Source organism: Callorhinchus milii, unplaced genomic scaffold (genome assembly GCF_018977255.1).
Source record: "Callorhinchus milii isolate IMCB2004 unplaced genomic scaffold, IMCB_Cmil_1.0 Scaffold1, whole genome shotgun sequence".
Classification (NCBI taxonomy): domain Eukaryota; kingdom Metazoa; phylum Chordata; class Chondrichthyes; order Chimaeriformes; family Callorhinchidae; genus Callorhinchus; species Callorhinchus milii.
Window position 1 is genome coordinate 90544153 of NW_024704742.1, and position 20479 is coordinate 90564631.

General features: G+C 37.5%; 1 protein-coding gene across 3 annotated transcripts in view; it reads right to left on the bottom strand.

Annotated features, from left to right (window-relative positions):
* Positions 1–20479, bottom strand: part of cntln (centlein, centrosomal protein) — a 187097-nt gene that overhangs the window by 27211 nt on the left and 139407 nt on the right. For all 3 annotated transcript variants that reach the window (XM_042333055.1, XM_042333048.1, XM_042333041.1), the window contains 3 exons: positions 14008–14134; positions 11633–11770; positions 10675–10860 (listed from right to left, as the gene is read on the bottom strand). In XM_042333055.1, coding sequence (XP_042188989.1) covers positions 10675–10860; positions 11633–11770; positions 14008–14134 — 451 coding nt within the window. The remainder of the gene's footprint in view (positions 1–10674; positions 10861–11632; positions 11771–14007; positions 14135–20479) is intronic.

Sequence of the window (20479 nt, forward strand, 5' to 3'; positions counted from 1 at the left end):
TACTGCATATGGGCACCAGATAAGTTTCAGGGTAAAATGGTAACACTTTGTACTGATTGTGCACCTTCTAATATTTAACCTGAGATACTTTCTTGAGCTGCTCTGATACCAATGCAGCTGTACATATCCTTTGATGATCATTTTGTTCTTTGCACTTCAATATATGCAGGTTATTGTGACTTTGATATGGACACCTTTGCTGGCTGTCAACTCAGTATCGATGTAAGAAATATTTTCGTGACTCAATGACCCCTCTTTACACCTGAGCCTATACACAATGGTTGGTTATAAGCTTGTTGGCCACATAGGTCATCACACTCAAACTGAAACTTGTCTTCATTTGTCATAAAACTTTTCACTAAAACTCACATGGCAAGTATGAGTTGTAGGCAAACTTGAGAAAATTGTGTAAAATCTGATTTAATCAATAATCTACACTGTGCATGAGTACTTCATTACAGCTTGGCAAGTGCACATGCATTGATAGGTCAAGATTTTGTTTCCCATTCTCGTTTCAAATGGAACACTGTGCATACATCAATGCCGCCGGTATGTGAATGCCTCATCGGAATAGGACTTCATTTTCCACAATTTATTGCAGCTGTTAAGTTCGGTAGCCGTATTACGAGTTTGGAGATGATTTGATTTCTAAAATACGATTGGTGCAAATAAATCTAAGTGGGTTTTAGTGGGAAACTGAATGGGACTCGAATTCATGTACAACTTAGGCGATTTTAGAATTTATAAAGATAAGACTCATACGAGTCTTATTGTACAAACTTTCAACCAGAAATCATGGATAGTAATTGGTGCAGGAATATAAGCTGTTCCACCCACCCCCCCTCCTTTAGTGCAGGGGGAATGAAGCCAATTGTAGTACATCAAGTTCCTTCGCAGCTAATATTAACTAACTCAGAATTAAACAGGAATGGAACGTGAAACTTCTGATCCAGCATGGCTCAGAACTAACATCCCATCTGATCATGCATGTCTTTAATGGCTTGGATCCTGAAAGGCTGCACACCTTAAATCATAGAACACGCATTGGTTTCAATAAAATAGTCTACAAATAGCAAGTATAATGCAAAACAGAAAATAGTTCTACGGTTCTCAGATCAATTACATCCGCTGAGATTCCAAATTGCTCTGTGGAATAAATAGCTTTCAGTCTTGCAACTGTTTTTCTAAGTAACCCTGAATTCTGATCAGTAATAATGTTGACCACAGAAGCAGCTGCAGACTCTGTATCACTAAAGGGATTTAAATGTTTCACTTGCTTCAGCCAAGAAAATATGTTTTTGTGCGTGATCCTGATAAGAGCAATCCAGAATTTGAGATTACCACTTATTAATGTGGCTGCATAAGCAGTCTCCGCAGAATTAAAACTCCCTCTCATCATATCAAGAGGCAGACACAGGCCCAAACTTGGGCAAAGTCGAGTAGTTTAAGACAAAGTAAACAGAAGCAAGCAAAAGGGAGTCACTGCTTTACGAATGAGCCAAACAGAACAAACACTGAAGCAGAGGATCATCTGAATAAAGACGGAAAGAAAAGTGAATATTTATGTGAAGCTTGTGGTGTTATTCCCTGGTGGGAGTTGAGCTCCATAGGTAATTAAGCAATGGATTTATAAATAAATTCACAAATCCAATACAATGCTGTTATATACTGTAAGATTTTCAATAGTGAATAACTAATGGAGAGGTAGTGGTGAAAGGACAGGCCGGTAAGGTAAACCACAGTTAGATTTTATTTGATATTCAAATATAATGCATCCAAGTGGAAATGAGATACAATATGTTCACTGACCTACTTGCAAAGCATTTGTGATATATTGAAATCACATGACAAAGGTTCAGTCTCCATATTTCTAATCTGTGATTGGGTTGCACAACCCTTTCGTGCCTAATGCAGTTCCTCTGCATTTCCAATGAATATAATAATAATAATCCTTGCATTTGATATAGCGCTTTTCACGTCTTCTAGATGTCTCAAAGCGCTTCACGGAATACTGTAAAGTGAATTGACGGTATATTTGTGGGCGAAATGTGGCAGCCAATTGCACACAGCAATGTCCCACAAAGAGTCGTGAATTGAAACGACCAATTTATTATTTTTTTGAGATTATTATCAGGTGTGTGGAGTAAGGAAACTTGCCCAAGGTTTCATGCTGCCAGGAATCGAACCCATGTTTCTTCTTGCAAACCAAGTGCTCTAACCACTGTGCTATAGGACTCCACATATCAGCTCAAAGCAATTGATGGAACTAGGTCCTCATCTCTGCTGATCAGGGATCTATCCAGACAAATGTTAACCACTCATCCTACTGTCACCACTCTCCTAGGTGCTGGAGAAGGTTAACCATTTCATCAGGCCATTCAAAATGTCCATACAAATGCGCTCAGTATACACATTAAAATGATCATATTATGCAACTAGACTTGGCAGTAGGACCAGATTGTTTCTTTATTCAACCTGCTCACCACTTTGGCAGCAATCGTCCTCTATTGCTCAAAGATCTTATATTTCAGAGCTTCTTTTGAGCCTTCAAATGTGTTGCCATGAAAGAACCAAGATGTGCATCTCACTCTCCTGTGATTGAAGTAACACTTCATTTAAGGTGCTACACCTGCAAAATTTCCTTCAAATAATGTTCCTCACAAACTTTGGTAACCAGCATTGCATAAAATTCTGTGAATGAATAAAGGGACATATTTTTTAGAACACACGCCATAGTAAATTATCATTTTAATTTTTTTCAACTGTTCTTTTACTGTGGATTATAATGCTCCCACAGCAGCTTGTGCTACTGTGCACTGAAAACATTATAATTTACACTTTTTTTTAGTATTTTTCATTTTATTCCGTTTATTTATGTGTACTATGGCAATTATTTGTACTTTGGGTTTGCAAATAAAGATGAAACATGTATCTGTGATAGTTAACTGAACTTTGAAACAACGAGGTTTATTTCTCTCGCTTCTGTCTTCAGCATACACATTTCCTTCTCTGTGGCAGTTTTTTTTCAGTCTCATTTCATATGTAGATTACAAGTCTTCAATATGTTGCTTATTCACCCACTTGGGTACAGGCAGGACACATCCTGCAATGTTCAGTCACAGGAGGCACTCTTGTATCCTGAGGGCACTGCTTTCCGTTAAATAATTCTTGTAGAGGCTTGCTTGAGTTATGCCAATTACGACAAAGAATGACTTGTTCACATTTATATGTGTACATTGAAGCATAACACTTACAGCATGCTAAACCTATGTTTTCAAATTGAAGTTAATATTATCCAATGTAACTTTAAATTCAAGTTGGGGTTTATAGGCGTGGAATATACTGAATATAAGCACCCGATTAGAGTAAAACCCGCATAAATCTTTTCTTTACAAATCGTATAATCGCCTAAGACACATTCACCCAAGTCCCATTCAGTTTCCTATCAAAACCACTGAAGTTATTCAAATACAATAAGTGTCAAATTAGAGGTGGGCTTGATGGGCAAAGTGGTCTTTCTCATTTCCTATGTCTCTTATACACATATTTGGCAGTTCTTTTATGACTCAAACTGATGTCTGCATAAATGTTGCTGAATTTTTCGCAAGAAAGAATGTGCATGACAATAAATTGTAGAGATTCAGTGTGAAGCACTCCGGAAAGTTACCCCGCATGAAGGGAGCTATATAAATGCAAGTTATTATTGTTGTTGTGGTTCAACTGTACATAACATTAATTCTGTAGTTTTGCACTTTGTTTCATATCATGATGCACTTTTCTCACTTCCCCAGGAGCCCAAGATCCAGCATTGATTGTGAAGGATAACTCCATCCTCTGTGTTGGCCGTCCACAAAAAATATCCCAGTCCTAGTCTAGTACTGATTGCACCAGCATTTTCGCCCTCTGTAAAGAATATACATTGCTCTGATGCTCTGTTATTCAGAAAATGGTGTGCTTCATGATTGGATTAATATCCTAGCCTTCCAGTTTCTGGATTTAATGGCTCCTCCCCTGGCTGCGACTCTGCATTTGCTTTAACAGCAATGAATGCTAATGCACTGTGCTAAACTTGCATTGAAAACAATGGTAAACATGGGCTTTATGTCTGTTATTTATGGTCAGAGGAATTTTCAGTCACTGACATTGCAGTAAGGTAATGAGCATCATAAACAAGTGGAATGCAATGTCTGGCCAAAATGTTTCTTTATCCACAGTTAAAAAACCTTCGCAAAATTAGTATGCTTGCTTTTAGAGAGACTTTTTTTTAAAAAAACACATCGTTCCACATTTGCAATTAATCACACAGTTGAGGGCTGTGAATTGAACATTTAACATTGTAGGTACATAGAATTACATAGACTATACAGAATGGAACAGACCATTTGGCCCAACTATCCGTGCTGGTGTTTATACTCCACATGGGCCTCCTCCACTCTAAATTCCCTTTCTCAAACCCCTCAATACCCTTCTCCCTCAGGTATCATATTGAAAATTGAGTTTGATTGGAGATTAGTATATTTTGTGAGTTTGCAATTCATCCATCCAACAATGTTTAGGCCTAGAGCTGGAATGAAATGTAAATGAACATGGTAATACTCAAATGTACACATAAGGGTCTTTCATGAAATAAAGCATTCTTGATCAGTTGTAATATCAGGTATCAGACACAGTAATACATTACTGAAGGGGGAGCGCAAATGTTCATAGATCAAATTCAGTAGTGCATTATACACGGTAATAGATTAGATTACTGTACAGAGATCTGTCTCAGTAATATATGGCCAGCAAGTTGGTGAGCAGATTATGTTATAGAGATCAAATTGGTAAAGCACTGCTGAGATCAGAGCTGGATTGATCTATTTCATACAGATCAGACTTATTATGTCCTCTATGGCTGACACTTGCAAACAGCACTGACAAAGGAAACGTATGAAGACGTATGCTCCAGGTGGCTCTCTTCCAGATGCTATCTAAGGTAATTATTTTAATGTTAGCCTAAGGCAATGCATACTACTAGCCGAACAGTTTTCAACTCTTCCACGAATCTGCCTATCTGCTAGAGTGGGATAAATGCACTCCACAAACCTTTTTCCCCACACATTGATACAGTCGAGTTTGCATCAGTGAAGTCACCTATCGTTATAATCCAAGTAATGTTAAAATGGCAGCTAGTCCCGGCCATGTTTCATAGTTTTGTACACATTTGAGTATGCGTATTGTTATCACCATATAATGTTATAATTTGTCGAATGTTATGCAAATTTGCCCTTGTGATTAACAAAAGGTTGAATAATATTATACCGAGGGGTGTAGTACTGCCATAGCAGCTCAGAGCATCGCTCCAGTACCTGGAATCCATAACAAAGGTATAGGTGGATGTTCCAATGAGAGTACAAGATGGGTCGATGGGCAGATGCTCCAATAAGAAGAGGCTATCACAATAGAGTATTTTTGTGCCTATAATGGCTGTTATTTTGTGATTCAATTTCGAAAATAAAACAGTCAAATATTGATTATGTGTAAAAATTGTAAATACCTTCAGAACAGTCTGGAAGTGATTGCAAGTGGTTATAAGGGAAGCTCCCCTATTGTTATAGGACATCTAATGTTTTAATTTCTCCAGTCCGACAGAGTACAACATTAAGCAGACTCAACTGTAGCAGTAGATTTATGAACATCCTATCTCCGGAACAGAGAACAGTCATCTTGACCTGTAAATATCCCTAGCCTTAGTCATATAAAAATAGAGTTCCAATAAGGTTCACACAGTGTTTCAATTCAGCGGGGATTTGAAGCCAGACAGAATTATTGGGAGCAATTTAGGGCAAGGCATGCAGATATTTTTGCCCTCATGTTAGAGAGAGAACTGAAGTCTGTGTGTATGTTTGGGAGGGAGGAAGAGGAGTGGGGAAGAGGGGAGGGAGTCAGGCATCGATTAAGAAAATCTATAATTCACACCCTCACTGTATCATTGTGTATAGGTGTCGCAGGTTAAAAAAGATGGCACATGAACTTATGTAGTAAGTAACTGATGTGCAAGATAGGGATGGAAGAGTATCACAAGAACATAAGCAACAATTTCTCTGATGAATTGGTCATTAATCTCATGGCTGTTTGTGGGATTACATTGTACAACAAAAATAGCCACATTTTTATCACATCAAAACATCTGAAAATGCTTTACAGTAATTCCTGTCAAGCGTAATGACTCTTTATGTAGGCAACCAACTTGAACACAGAAAGGCCTCATAAGTAGCCATGAAGTGAATGACCAATTTTATGCAGGAAATTGTTGCCTTCGACCCCAGAATAAACTTCCTTTCCTTTTGAATAGCATCATGGGATTTTTAATATCAACCTAAAGAACAGGCAGATGTTTGACATCTTATCCCAGGGACAGCACTCTGAAAAACACAGCACTCCCCCACAAATGTACTGGCAAGTCAACCTACATTACATGCTCAAGGTAACCAACCCACAACCAGGGGTCTAGATGTAAAGCAGCTGCTGTTTTTGTCTCCCTCTTTGAGGAGAATTATCTTGCTTCACTCTCAATCTTCACATGTGTGCAAATGAAAAGATGAACATTACAATGTGAGAAATTGTGGCGGTAGTGTGGGGGAGAAAGAAGGAGGAGAATCAACTTCATCGCTATTAATGGGGAGGTAGCTGACTTTCAATCACCAATTCACTGCACTATTGCCAGTGTACATTGCATTCTGAAAAAGAGTCGTGGACCCGAAAAGTTGACTCACTTTCCTTTCTCCATAGATGCTGCCTGACTTGCTGAGTGTTCCCAGCGACTTCTGTTTTTGTTACATTTTAAGTCAAGTCATGCTGTGAAACATTATTTTTCATGTAGATTTGTGACATTTAACCTATTATTTAACTGAATTGGGTGTAGATGATACAAACATTGGTGCAACAAGTGGAAAATGCAAAGGCATCAAGTTTAAAATTCTCACAAACAATGCCAATAATCCAAATAATTTCCTAACAGAAACATGGATAATTCAATTCTTCTGACAAAGATTGGTCATGTACTTGGACAAAATAAAAGCATGAACAATTGTATTGTCGTTTCAGATGAAAGAACTGACAACCACTTTCTATAGTTAAAACTTAAGAGAAATTTCTCCTTGTGAAAATCAGCACAAAATCAAGACCCCAAATAGTCAATATCAGTTTTCCCAGCAAAGCAGCATTTTGTAAAGAAGTTAGATCTGAATATTTTATACATAAAATATTAATTGAATCCCTAATTCACTCATACATGCCAACAAATGTCATGTACATTTGAACTTTCCTCACTAACATACGACGATTCAATAGACATTTGTATCACTGAAAGGGTAAATAATTGTTCAGTACAAAACATGTTTTGATATTCTTTTCTCACAATAATTTGCATTCGACCCAGTTTTGTGGTTCTGTTTTTTTACCTAAAAAATAAGATACAACTGTAGCTTTGTGCAAAACAGTCCCCAGTTTACATATTAACAATGAAGACTGTCCCCAAACAGCAAGATCTAAGCCATCCAGTTCATTAACAACCACCCAAGCCTATTATTCTGTTTACTACTTAATAGATATTCACTGCCACAATTCAGGGCTGTGTGCATACAGATTCAATTTGCTCAAATCCCAGGTGCAGAGTAATCCTGATGGAGATTAACTGAATTTATCTCAGATTTCTTCTGAAAAGCAACACAGCAAGCTTGTCTCTTGATGTTTCTGATGTCATTTCAGTAAAAACAAAGATACAAATACAGTACTGTCAAAACCTAAGTATAGTTGTTTAATCCTGGTCTCTTCTAACTATTCCTTACCTCTTGTGACAACTTTATTCAGAAATCTTAAATTATGTTAAATCTGTTTGTTAGAAAGAACACATTATGAATGAACCTTACAGCAGTCTAGCTGCTGGGACTGACAGACTGGAGTACTGTGAAGAAATCCCAGTCATGATCAATATTTGAAAAGATTAAACACTCCTGAGCATTAGGTCTATCCATCAAAGATTTAATGCATTCATATAGATCACTTGCATGCATTTTTCTAAGATAAACTGAAACAGTTGCTCTCTCCCTATCCTCTGAAGCTATAAACTTTTCTATTTATTTTTCTGTGATGTTCGTATTACTAAAGCAAGCTTTACTGCTACCTTGAAGAAGGGTTTCAATATTGTTTTAATTGTGCGATCAATGTATAGGTTGCTACCTTAACTGAGCTTTGCTTTTTTCCTATCTCTGAAAATGCAATGCAACGCTAAACTAAAAATAGTTATGTTCAATTTCACATCAACAAAGGACAAAAATACTTCAACATGTTTTCATTGGTTGCTGTAAAACATTGCATAAATAAAATACCAGCTTGGTAAACAAGCCAATGGTCAAATATTGTGTTCTGCAAAAATACTGCTTTCACATTATCAGGCTTGTTAAAGGGAAAGTAATGTCTAAAGAGGGAGTACCTTCTGTTCAAAGTATTCTCCCCAGCTATAGTAGAAAACTGTCAGAAAATTATATTCTAACTATTGGAGAGAAGAAAGCTTATTTTGTTCATTCTTCAAATGTAGACAGGTTAGGTGAGTGGGCAAGAAGGTGGAAGATGGAGTATAATTTGGGGAAGTTATTCACCTAGGTAGCAAAAATAGAAAAGCGGACTATTTTCTAGAGCGGGAGAGACTAGGTTGTGTTAGTGTTCAGAGGGATTTGGGTGTCCTTGTACACCAGTCACAAAAAGTTAGTATGCAGGAACAGCAAGCAACACGGAAGGCTAATGCCATGTTGGCGTTCGTTGCAAAAGGGTTAGAGTACAAGAGTAGGGAAGTCTTGCTGCAGTTGTATAAGTTCTTGGTGAGACCGCACCTAGAATATTGTGTGCAGTTTTGGTCTCATTTAAGAAAGGACATACTCGCCTTAGAGGGGGGTGCAGCGTAGATTCACTAGGTTAGTTCCTGGGATGAGGGGGTTGACCTATGAGGAGAGGTTGAGTAAACCAGGCCTATATTCTCTAGAATATAGAAGAATTAGAGGTGATCTTATAGAAACCTATAAGATTCTTAAGAGTCTTGAGACTGTTTCCCCAGGTTGGAGAAATTAGGGTCATAGTTCAAAACGGCTGACCCTTAATTTTGAGACTGAGTTGAGGAAACGTTTCTTCACTCAGAGGGTCGTGAATTTGTAGAGTTCTCTCCTCCAGAAGCCGTAGATGCTCAGTCCTTGAACATATTCAAGACTGAGATTGATAGGTTTCTGAAGGATAGAGGGATTAAGGGATATGGAGATAGGGCGGGTAAATGGAATTAGGTTAGAAGATCAGCCATGATCTTATTAAATGGCGGGACAGGCTCGAGGGGCCAAATGGCCTACTCCTGCTTCTGCGTCTTATTTACCATAAGGCATCTTCCATGTACTGCAGGGTTTTTGGTACAACCAGAATTAAAGAAACAATTATGAGGGCAATATCCCTGTAAGCATTTTGATGTCATGAAATCACAGTAGTGGAGTTTATACGATCTCCCCCTACTCTTGGGAACTTTTAAAGCTGAGCTTTGCCGGTGGATTTTTAAGCAAAGCAAATAAATAGAATAAAGAAAACTTAGTATTCAAAGAACTTGTGATAACCTGAGCAGATGGCAATGCACATGTAGCATGCCAGTGCATTTGAAGAATAAAGACCCTACAAGGTAAATAACAGGAATTTCTTCCTCATTTAGGCATCCTCCTCATCCCAAGAAGGTCTCACTAAGTGACAATCAAATCGAGCAGAAGGGAGTTGGGTTTTGAGAGAGCAAAGACGAGAACCCACTAAATTGTACTTTATCTGCAGCTTCCAAATCTTGGCTACGCAGCACTATCTCTATGTGTACATGTAACTATAACTAATAGTACACATATTGTCCATAGACAATGTGGAGCTATGGATTATATAGAATGTCCCTTTACTGGTATCAGAAGAAATAATAATAATCTTTACATTTGGAATAGCACCTTTCATGTCAGAGGGATGTCTCCAGGTGCTATACAGGATATATCATAAAGGAAGTGATGTAAGTTATTTTTGGTGGCGAACGTGGCAGCTACTTTGCGCACAGCAATGTCCCACAAACAGCAATGAAGTGAATGATCAATTTATTTGGGGGAATTGTTGGCCAGGACACTGAAAGAAACTCCCTTCTCTTTTTCAATGGAGCCAGGGGTTCGTGTAGCTCAGTGGTTAAAGTACTCGCCTTGCAAGCGAGAGACCTGGGTTCAATTCCCTGCAGGGCGAAATGTTGTGCAATTTTCCTTACTTCACACGCCTCTGTTTACCTAACAGTAAGTAGGAACCCAGTTGTTAGTCGATTGGTGGATCATTTTTCCAGGGATAATAATTCCTTCAAAAAAAAAGTAATAATAATAAATTGGTCATTTCAATTCATGAATGTTTGTGGGACACTGCAGTTGGCTGCCTCGTTTCACCCACAAAATATACAGTCATTGCTGGTGCAATCCAGATTCCCATGCATACAAGCAGGAAGCTGGCCGGACAGCCATGACTCTCTTGCACCTTTCCAGATAGCAAGCACCACTTTGTCTCATGGCTCAAAATTTGCCTATTCATAAGTCACCTAATACTCCTGAAAATATATTACCTCTTTAGTTGTCCAGAAAAAATAATAGCCATTACCTTAACAAATGTATTGAATTCGTCCACTCTTCCATTAGCAAGAATAAGTTTCTGCTGAATAACCTCCAGAGCCTGTCCACTCTGCATAGCCAGTCCATGCAGCTGCTGGGACGCTGTGGTTTCAATTTCAGTCATTGCAGATTCAGCTTCAATCACCTTGCTTTTGAGGTTGTGCAGTTTCTGGTTCTGAAATGCATGGAAAGAAATAATAAACACATATCATCAAAACAGATCCTGGAGCATAGATTCAGGGAGGAGGACACAATCTCCACAAGGCCAACAACAGACTTCCATAGCTTAAATGAAAGGGAATGTTAGGCATTATCTAGAAAGAGTCAAACAGTGAAAATAGGCTAAATTATCAGATTTCATGATGGAGGAGATGCTGATCCCTGGATGACTGAGTGGCAAATCAATTGTCCAAAAACCCAGTTTTCCACTCAACTTTCCAATTTTTGATGGAAAACATGTGAGAAAAACCCTGGAAAATCCCTCTCCACCCACTCAACTGTTAGGATATTTAGATTCACAATGTACATTTGGTGACTCACCAAGAAAACATGTAAATATTTACAATATACAGGTAAAGTACTGTGAAATGTTTTTATTCCTTTGTTCTACTCCTCTTTCACTGTCTCTATGGAGAAAAAAAATTTCTACTGCTTCTGCGGCTGTTTCTAGTTTCTCTTTCTGCTTATTCCCTTCCACTCGTTTTGTTTTGTTTCATTGTTTGCCTTTGGGACCTACTGGAATGTGTAATATGAACAACAATCATAACCACAGAGATTATTGGAGAATCTAGGCATCTATTTTGACAGTTATCTGGAAGCAACGGAAAGACAAAACCCAACAGAATACAACGGGCTTCACAGAATTTTATGTGGCAAAATCCTTCATTGTTCAATATTAAGCTCAACACTTTCTTGTAACCTATATACTAGATTAGAGCACGCCTTACCTTTTTCTCCAGTTCTTCAATGGTTCTGTTGTACATTTGCTCATATTGTGACCTTGCTTTTGTTGCCACATTAAGTCTTTGCTTTAGTGATTCTGTGAATGCTTTCCTACTTGAACTTTCTTCAGTCAATGTTTTCACCTACAGCAAATCAAATGCACACACCTGTTCAGAGAGGTCTTAAAATATTCTTACAATCCTTTAATCAGTTAAAATAACTGTATTTCTATTTTATCATTGCTGCATGATTCTACCAATCACAGATGCCATTAGGGTAAAAGGAACAAACACGGAAATTCAATACACATTATTTTTGTAGCATGCTTTGCTAATATTTTTTAAAAATATAACAAATCATTACTAACCATAGGTTTTTCAGACAAATGGCACACAGCTCTGAAAGCCGGCATATCTTTCATTCATAGCAGTTGTGCATGTAGACCTTTCCAAATAGCTAACTTGAAGTTACTACTGGTTTCACTTGCTTTACAAATAGGATTTCATCCTATTCCTTATGAAGAAATGAAAGGTGCAACATGTCTCTAGCCATTAAGTGCAGAACTTTGACACTTACAATTAAATTTTCCCTATTATAAAACATTCTGTAAAAGTCATGATTATCAGCAAGAGTTTTACTGTATTCAGTTTCACCTATTAATAATAAGCCTTGCATTTGCGCCTTATTACATCTTTAAGATGTCTCAAAGCGCTTCACATAATAATAATAATTCTTGCATTTGATATAGCGCTTTTCACGTCTTCTAGATGTCTCAAATATACTGTAAAGTGAATTGACCGTATATTTTGTGGGCGAAATGCGCAGCCAATTGTGCACAACAGCATCCCACAAACAGTCATGGAATGAAGTGACCAATTTTATTTTTAAAAAATTATTACCCCCGGAAAAGAGATCCGCAAATCGACCAACAACCAGGTTCCTACCTACTGCTAGGTAAACAGAGGCGTGTGGAGTAAGGAAACTTGCCCAACATTTCGTCCTGCCGGGAATCAAACTCATGTCAATCACTTACGAGGCGAGTGCTCTAACCACTGAGCTACACTACTCCACAAAACATAGTTATTTGTAACATAGTAAATGTAGGTGACAGATGTGGTCTTATTTTAGTCATGGGAGTTGATTAGTGCTGGATTGAATCAATGTTTTACTTAGGTTGAGGTTAAGAGGACGCAAACTGGGGTAATGATGTAACATTCATCGTTATGCTGCCATAAGAACAAAGTACTAGTCTGATGTCCAGATTATGAAATGTTGTAAACTTGTATGGAGAAAGGTAAGAGTGTCATTGTGATAGCTTGAGTTAAATGAAAGTTGGATAGTGTCTCAAACAGAATGTAGCAAGTGCACAAATTATTGTTCTATTTTCTCACAAGTAAGCTTGAGTAACTGCATCAGTTCAGGAAGCTCACTTGCTCAGTAAGCAAACACCGGCAAGAGCAATCCCGCTTTCCAGGACAGTAACCTAAGTTTCAAAAGAACGGGCTAAACTTTTGTATAATGCTAGGTTTAACTTTCATGCTAGAGAAAGGTTCCATCCTGGAATCCCTCTGCCTTGCCTATTGTGGAGTCCTGTAGCTCAGTGGTTACAGCACTCGCTTTGCAAGTGAGAGACCTGAGTTCAATTCCAGGCAGAGGGCGAAACCTTGGGCAAGTTTCCTTACTCCACACAGAGCCTAATAATAATCCCTCCAAAACCAAAAACAATAATAAATTGGTCATTTTCAATCTACGACTGTTTGTGGGACATCGCTGTGCGCAATTGGCTGCCGCGTTCGCCCACAAATATACAGTCAATTCACTTTACAGTGTGTTCTGTGAAGCGCTTTGGGACGTCCTCCCGACGTGAAAAGCGCAATATCAAATGCAAGTATTAATATTATTCTTATTATTATCTCTCGCTGCCTTTAAACCTATTTTTTTTATTTTGCTTTTGAATACCTTCACTCTCACCCAAGCTTAGGTCAGTGTTCTATGGCACTTTGAGACATTTTCCCAACATTAAAGGCACAATATAAATGCAAATTGTTGTTGTTCCTGGGTACAAACTCAGCTAATCTGCTCTTCAGCCATCCACTCAAAGGCATGGTACAACAGGCAAGAGATAAGTGTGCTATTTGTTTTCTCCTTTACTGTGAGGGAGTGACTGACCTCTGTCAGGCACTTCCCCATTATGACATGGGCAAGATCAGGAACTCAGGATCCGCGCCTGTCACTACTTCATAGCACCATACCAACAATTAAGTTCTTATATTTTATGAAATTTAACTTTACAACATAGCTTGATATACAATTCACCTAGAATGTCAAATCTTAATGAGTTGATCAATTGTTACTCGTGAAAAATGGTGAAAATAGTTACCTTCATTTCCATATCCGCAAGCAATCCCTTATAAGTATTATCATTTTCCTGGTTTGATTTTAGTCTTGATTTCAGATCCTCTACCAGTTGGCGCTTCATAGTAATGTCTCTCTCCATACGTGCAATCCTTCAGAGAAATGTAACGAAAAGGCAGATTGTAATTTGTCTTTTTAAATCATTAGTATTGTTTGTATAGCATTAGTTTGTGTTGAAATAATTTTTGTGGAACACAGGACTTCTGCATGTCATTCATTTATTTTAAAAACATTTTTTAGAATTTCTCATCTTTAGATATAGTATTGCTTATATTAATATTACAACAGGAATTCAAGTGCGATTTTTCTGGTTATACGTTTTCACTACAAAGATGGAATATCTTTTCCTCTTTCCCTTCTCAAAGTAGGGATATATATCCCGAAAATCTTGCTATTCTGAGGCTGAAGACCAATATTTTCTAATTTAATATCTTACAGAATTTTGGAAATCAAATCTTAAAAACAGTTTTAATCTGGAAGCAATTTTCCACAGTACCAACATTTTTTAAAAGTCTGAGAAACCTGGGGAATTTATGGCTCAGATATAGCAGCATTTCTGTCCTTTCTTATAAATAATCAATAAAGGGATCTTGATCAGGAGCAAATACTTTTTGGATCTCTCCAACTGCTTATTCAGCACCATCTTTGATGCAAACACAAATCCTGCTGCAGTCTTGATGTTTGAAAAATATGATTTTGATCGATCTACTGGTTGTAAATGATTTCCTTCTTGGTTCATTTTCCCTCATAGGAATTGGATTTGATTCTGGCCCTAATCAAATACTCCAATGTCACTCTTGTCACATTAGTAACTCTCAAAATCACTGTCTCTCTATTCTTTTGTACTTCAAACAGAACCTATACACTGAAAGCTTTGTATGGCAGAGGATACTAGTCTTAACTATATGTTACTGGAAAGACTGTCTTTTGATCGATGTGAATGTTGATTTGGTATAAATCAGAATCTCACAGGGGTGGTCGAATGCTGGAATACAAGGAGCACTCTGAAATATGGAAGAACAAATTCTCTCATCATCAGAAGTAGCAAGAGCTTATGGCAAGAAAATAACATAAGATACGCCTCAGGGAGGCATTAGCCATAGACCATGGATACAATAAGTTACAAGAAACAGTAACAAAAGCTACTTGTTCTCTTTGGGGATTTGAAAGGTTAATCCATTTGTTAAATTTAGGGAATTTGTCTTTGTGTCCGTGAATATTTCTGCTTGCAAAGATTTGAGATTTTTTGCTGTATGCTTATAGATAACTATAGTGACATTTAAAATGATGAGCAATATTTAATTATAAATCTAAATCATTTAGTTATGAATTTATAATTTTAAATGATAAATAAAATTGAATTATAAATATGAAATATTTAGTTACAAATTTGCTGAACTGAGTGAATATTGCACAGCACCCCAGGGCATGTTAACACATTCACTAAGTTTAGCAAATGGAGCACAATAACCCTCATCCCTATAAGAATCCTGGTGCTCTTGTAATTTCCCTGGTTGCTGTGACTGACTAAACCATAGTTACGTGCAGGTTAATTAGGGAAGAATAAACCACGAGAATTATTATATCATGTACTGAATAACATTGTAAGAATGGGTCAAGAACCGCTATAATGAACTAGACAGGATAATTGCTCTGAAAATTCATCAAATATTTTGGCCATTCTGATGAAGCTTTAAATGGCTTTTTTTTAATTTCACTATTCTAGCTGTAATTCTATTCTAGCTGCCCTGAATTCTAATGTCACACATTTTGATATCATAATAATCTTTTTAGTAAATGTCATAGTTGCAGTATTTGAATTAACAGCAGTGAATAATATGCAAATGGGAATAACTAGCAGAACAGATCTTCTCGATTTTGGACCTGAGGAAGTCAACCATCTCCTCGCATTTGGAGTTGGAGGAGAGGAATGGAGGGGCATTGGAAAGGTGGGCAACAAAGCTGCTTTAAGGTAGAGGAATTGTCCAATTGTGGTGATTGTGGTGTGTTTAAACAAGCGACACTCATTCAGACAGATCAAAGATCTTCTATAATGAAAGTTTTTCACTTGAAAGACTGTTTTATATATTTAAAAAATCTGGAGAAAATAGGCTGCTTTTGTTTTCAAAAAGCAAGTATCATGCTAAACTCTTTGAAAATTCATTTTGGCAAGACGTTGAGCTTGGAGTACCAACTACACAAAGAGATAAATAATGATACATTCAATGATTGAATAACAAGTACAAAATTGGCACTGTGCCAAAATAACTCAATAATCCAGTTCTTGTTCAGTCAGTTCAAGAATGTCTCCGGATTATTATTCTTAAAAGTGTTGAAGTTAAACAAGGATTTAATAATCATGACTAAAATTAGCCAATATAACAGAAATTTAAATGAGGACTTCTAACAAAGTCACTGTCTGATAATATCCATCTGGCTGAGCCAGCAGAAAAGATACATCATCAGTAATCTCTTTGCCCACAAAACACAACCACTGCACTTTACAGTATACCCTGTGAAGTACTTTGGGATATCCTTCTGATGCGAAAGGTGTTAAATCAAATCTACGGATTATTATCTAACTAGAATTTGTTTCACAAACTCAGATCAGTTCAGACAATTGAAGTAATTAAATGTAGGTAAAATTGAAGTCTGAAGAATGAAGCTGCCACCAACCCAAGATCTGGAAATCAAATGCTAACCATGCAGCAAAATAGTTATCAAAGCAAGCAATGTTAAAAACAATACTTGTAATTATATAAGATGTCTTGAAACACTTCACAGATGGAGTGGAAGTCAGAGCAGGCTGGGAGAGTAGAGAGAGGAAGTTTCATGAAGCGATTTACATTGAGAGTTCTAGAGAATGGGGCAACTCATCGTTCTCCGCCACTGTCAAGCACTCTGGGACAATACCCTGTGTGAGGGGCGCTATAGAAATAATAATAATCTTTGCATTTCATATAGCGCCTCATCACATCTTCGAGATGTCTCAAAGAGCTTCAGTGGATACGCTGTAAAGTGAATTGACTGTATATTTTGTGAATGAAATAAAGGGAACATAATAGGATATGAACATGGGCTGATGATTTGCAAACAAAATTCAAGACAGATAAATCCAAAGATACAGCATATAGGAAATGAAGATATCCCATAGATGGAATACAACTTGACAATGAAATGAAACATGAGAGACATAATGGTGTTATTGACTTGGCTTGTTGGTCCCCATGTCAAAAGGCAAGAATAAACAAGGCTGATATGATACTGAACTATATTGCCAAATCAGTTGAGTTGAAATCTCCAGAATACATGCTCACGTTGTCTAGTACTCTGGTCAGTTGTTGTCAGGCTGCACCTGGAGTACAACATATAAATGGAATGGTCATTCATGTGGATATTTTGGAAGGATGAGATCAAATGAGCCGAAAACCTTCTTCATACAAACAAATCTTGTGTCCTGTGAAAAGCATTGGAAAAAAGTCAAGTCTAGAGCTTGCGAAGACATGTATGAGAATTTTGTCTGCATTGTGGTGAGGCAAGAATGGAGGTGGGCAATGGTATGTTGTGTATTTGGTCAAAGACCAGATATAAGGCTTAGAGGAGAGCTGAAGATCAAATAAAACGCCTGCATTCCCACGAAGTGAGCAGCTGGAATAAGCAGTGGAGAAGTTGTCAGCAAAAACTAATGCATTTATGCAGCAACTTTCATTAAAAAATGAATAGCTCAAAGCACTTTACAAAATGTAATTGATCAGAGTTGAAGTAAATGTTATTATATAGGCAAACATCATTCTATAAATAAAAATGAAACGAACAGCCAATTACCAATTGAATTGATGGTAATTAGAATTAAGTGGGGAATATGAAGCAGCATAACTGGGAGAAGAATTCCATGGGCATTTAAAATAGTAACAGCTTTGTCTACCTAAAACAGAGGCAGACAGAACTTAAATTAATTTAATCAAAGACTAGTTTGACCACTTGGCAATAAAATAAATTGTACGCAACATACAATGGCATGTAGGCAAACATAGCAAATAATCTGTGCCACCTATGTTCCACAAACAATAAAAGCCAGAAATGAGGATCTGTCAGAGAAGCAAGATGGTTTTTATGAAGTCTAACAAAGTTGAGGCTCAACCAGGGCTTGATATCTGACAGGCAGTATGTCAGGATAACAGTAGTCCTGGAGTCAGGAGTGTAAGCAGAGAGGTTGAGCAGGTGTCAGCCATATACATGTGGAAGTGGACATCACTAAGGGGGAACAAGTGCATGAGTTCCAAGGATGGAGCACTAAGAAAAGCCCCATATGACTATTTGTGGGCAGAAAGAGAAGACCTTGGAAGAAAAAAAACCTGAAGAAGCCGATGACAACAACAAATTACATTTTATAGCACCTTTCAGGTCAGGCGGACGCCCCAAGGTGCTGGACCACCATGGATTTGGAACCGAGCAGGGAGATCAGGAGGGGTGAAGGGCAGGGAGGATAGGGGTAGGAAAGTGACCAAAGGCATGGTCGAAGAGGAGGGTTGGAACATGCTGAGCAGAGGGAGCGGACAGATCAATATGGAGTTAGCAGATCAAACATAGAAGGAGCCAGATGACACTGATAAGAATGAAACCAAGAAAATGCGATTAGCACATATGTGTGTTCAAGATGCCATGATGAAATCATATAGCACCTCTCTACTAACCACACCATCACAAATGCTTTAAGTTGTTAAATTGAATGTTGCGTACTGCCTTGTGTTGCAAAGCACAGTGAGATCAAGCTTGTACAATTAAAGAAAATAAACATTTTAGACAAGAGAGTAAAACAGGGAAGAGGGACCAAACCAAAAGGCATCAATATTACTGAATCGATAATCTACAGATTTTAAGATTTTCAATATAGACTGTAATTTTCAATTTGTGTGTGAATAGGACATTGATGGCCTTGGAAAAAGACAGCTGTAACATGTTGGGTGGCGGGGAGATAAACAACTTCTGCCCCTAAAGGATTGGGAGGAGACAGTAGCCTGAAGATAGCAATGGCCTCGAGGAGAGAGCACATATCCTCTCCAGAAGCAGGATGAGTTGCGTGTCTGGGTGTCTGTGTGTGCGTGGGGTGGGGGGTGGAGAGGGGGAGGAGAGAGCGAGAGAGAGAGAGAGAGAGAGAGGCTGCTTGTGAGCGGCAGAAGAATCTGGTCCAATTAGGATCAACTATTTTTCTAATTATCTGTTACCAGATAAAGGACTCTCAACGTCTCCGAGATTGATGAGAGCATATAGCACAACAATATAAACTTCTACATTGTACAGTGATAAATAGGTAGCTTGGATTTTAAAGTTATTAGTTCAATAAGCACTTTTTATACCCTAGTTTTGTATACCCTTTGTTCTTACATATTTTCATTAAAATAAAAAAACTTTATTTTCTTGTCAAAAGTCTCTTAAGAGAAATGCCTTGAAATCACTTGAAGACTTGAGATGAATTTAAATCAGTTCAGTATTAGTCTATAGCTCTTCAGGTTTTTTTTAAACAGCACCTCTGCCAATTATTTGTGACAGATATTCATTCATTAGTTAATATTATTTCCAATAATGATACATACTAATACATAACTATTACTGCGCACAATTGTAAACCGATCAGCATGGATTTGAAGATTTTCATTAATAGGTGTGTGGAGCAGGTCAGTGATTCAAACCTAAAGATTGCATTATAAATGTGACCATACAGTGCAGCAGATTCATGTACTCCACTGTTATTTGGAGACTAGAAAAAAAGAAAGAATAATCGGAGCTCCACAAACAGGCTGTCTTCATTTCAGCAATCAAGCAGTCCCATTGGTCCTGTTTAATTTAAAAGAGATGTCCAAGACTCCAGTGCTTGACATCACAGTGGTAAATCAGATGTGCTAATCCATACAAATACGCACATCGTTAGTCAAATATTGTTCTTGTAAAAAAATATTGTGGACAATTAGGAACATGAATCAGTTATTTAATATAACCCATTATAGATTCTAAAACGATTTGAGAAGTTTTGTCAGTTTATTTTCCTTAAACCTAACACGTATTTGCTGCTGCCTGGTTTGAAAGAAAAATAAAGAGCCGGGGCACACTGTTTCATTAATATGTGTACATTTCAACAAATAAGCTTTCCTTATCTGATCATCAAATTGGTGGATGACATTAATTTAATTTTATTGCTTTCTAAACTATCATTTAATAATAATAATAATAATCCTTGAATTTGATATAGCGCTTTTCACGTCTTCAAGACGTCTCAAAGCGCTTCACAAAATATACTGTAAAGTAAATTGACTGTATAATTGTGGGCAAAACGCGGCAGCCAATTGCGTACAGCGGTGTCCCACAAACAGTCGTGGATTGACGTGAACAATTTATTATTTTTTTCTTGAGGGATTATTATTAAGCGTGTAGAGTAAGGA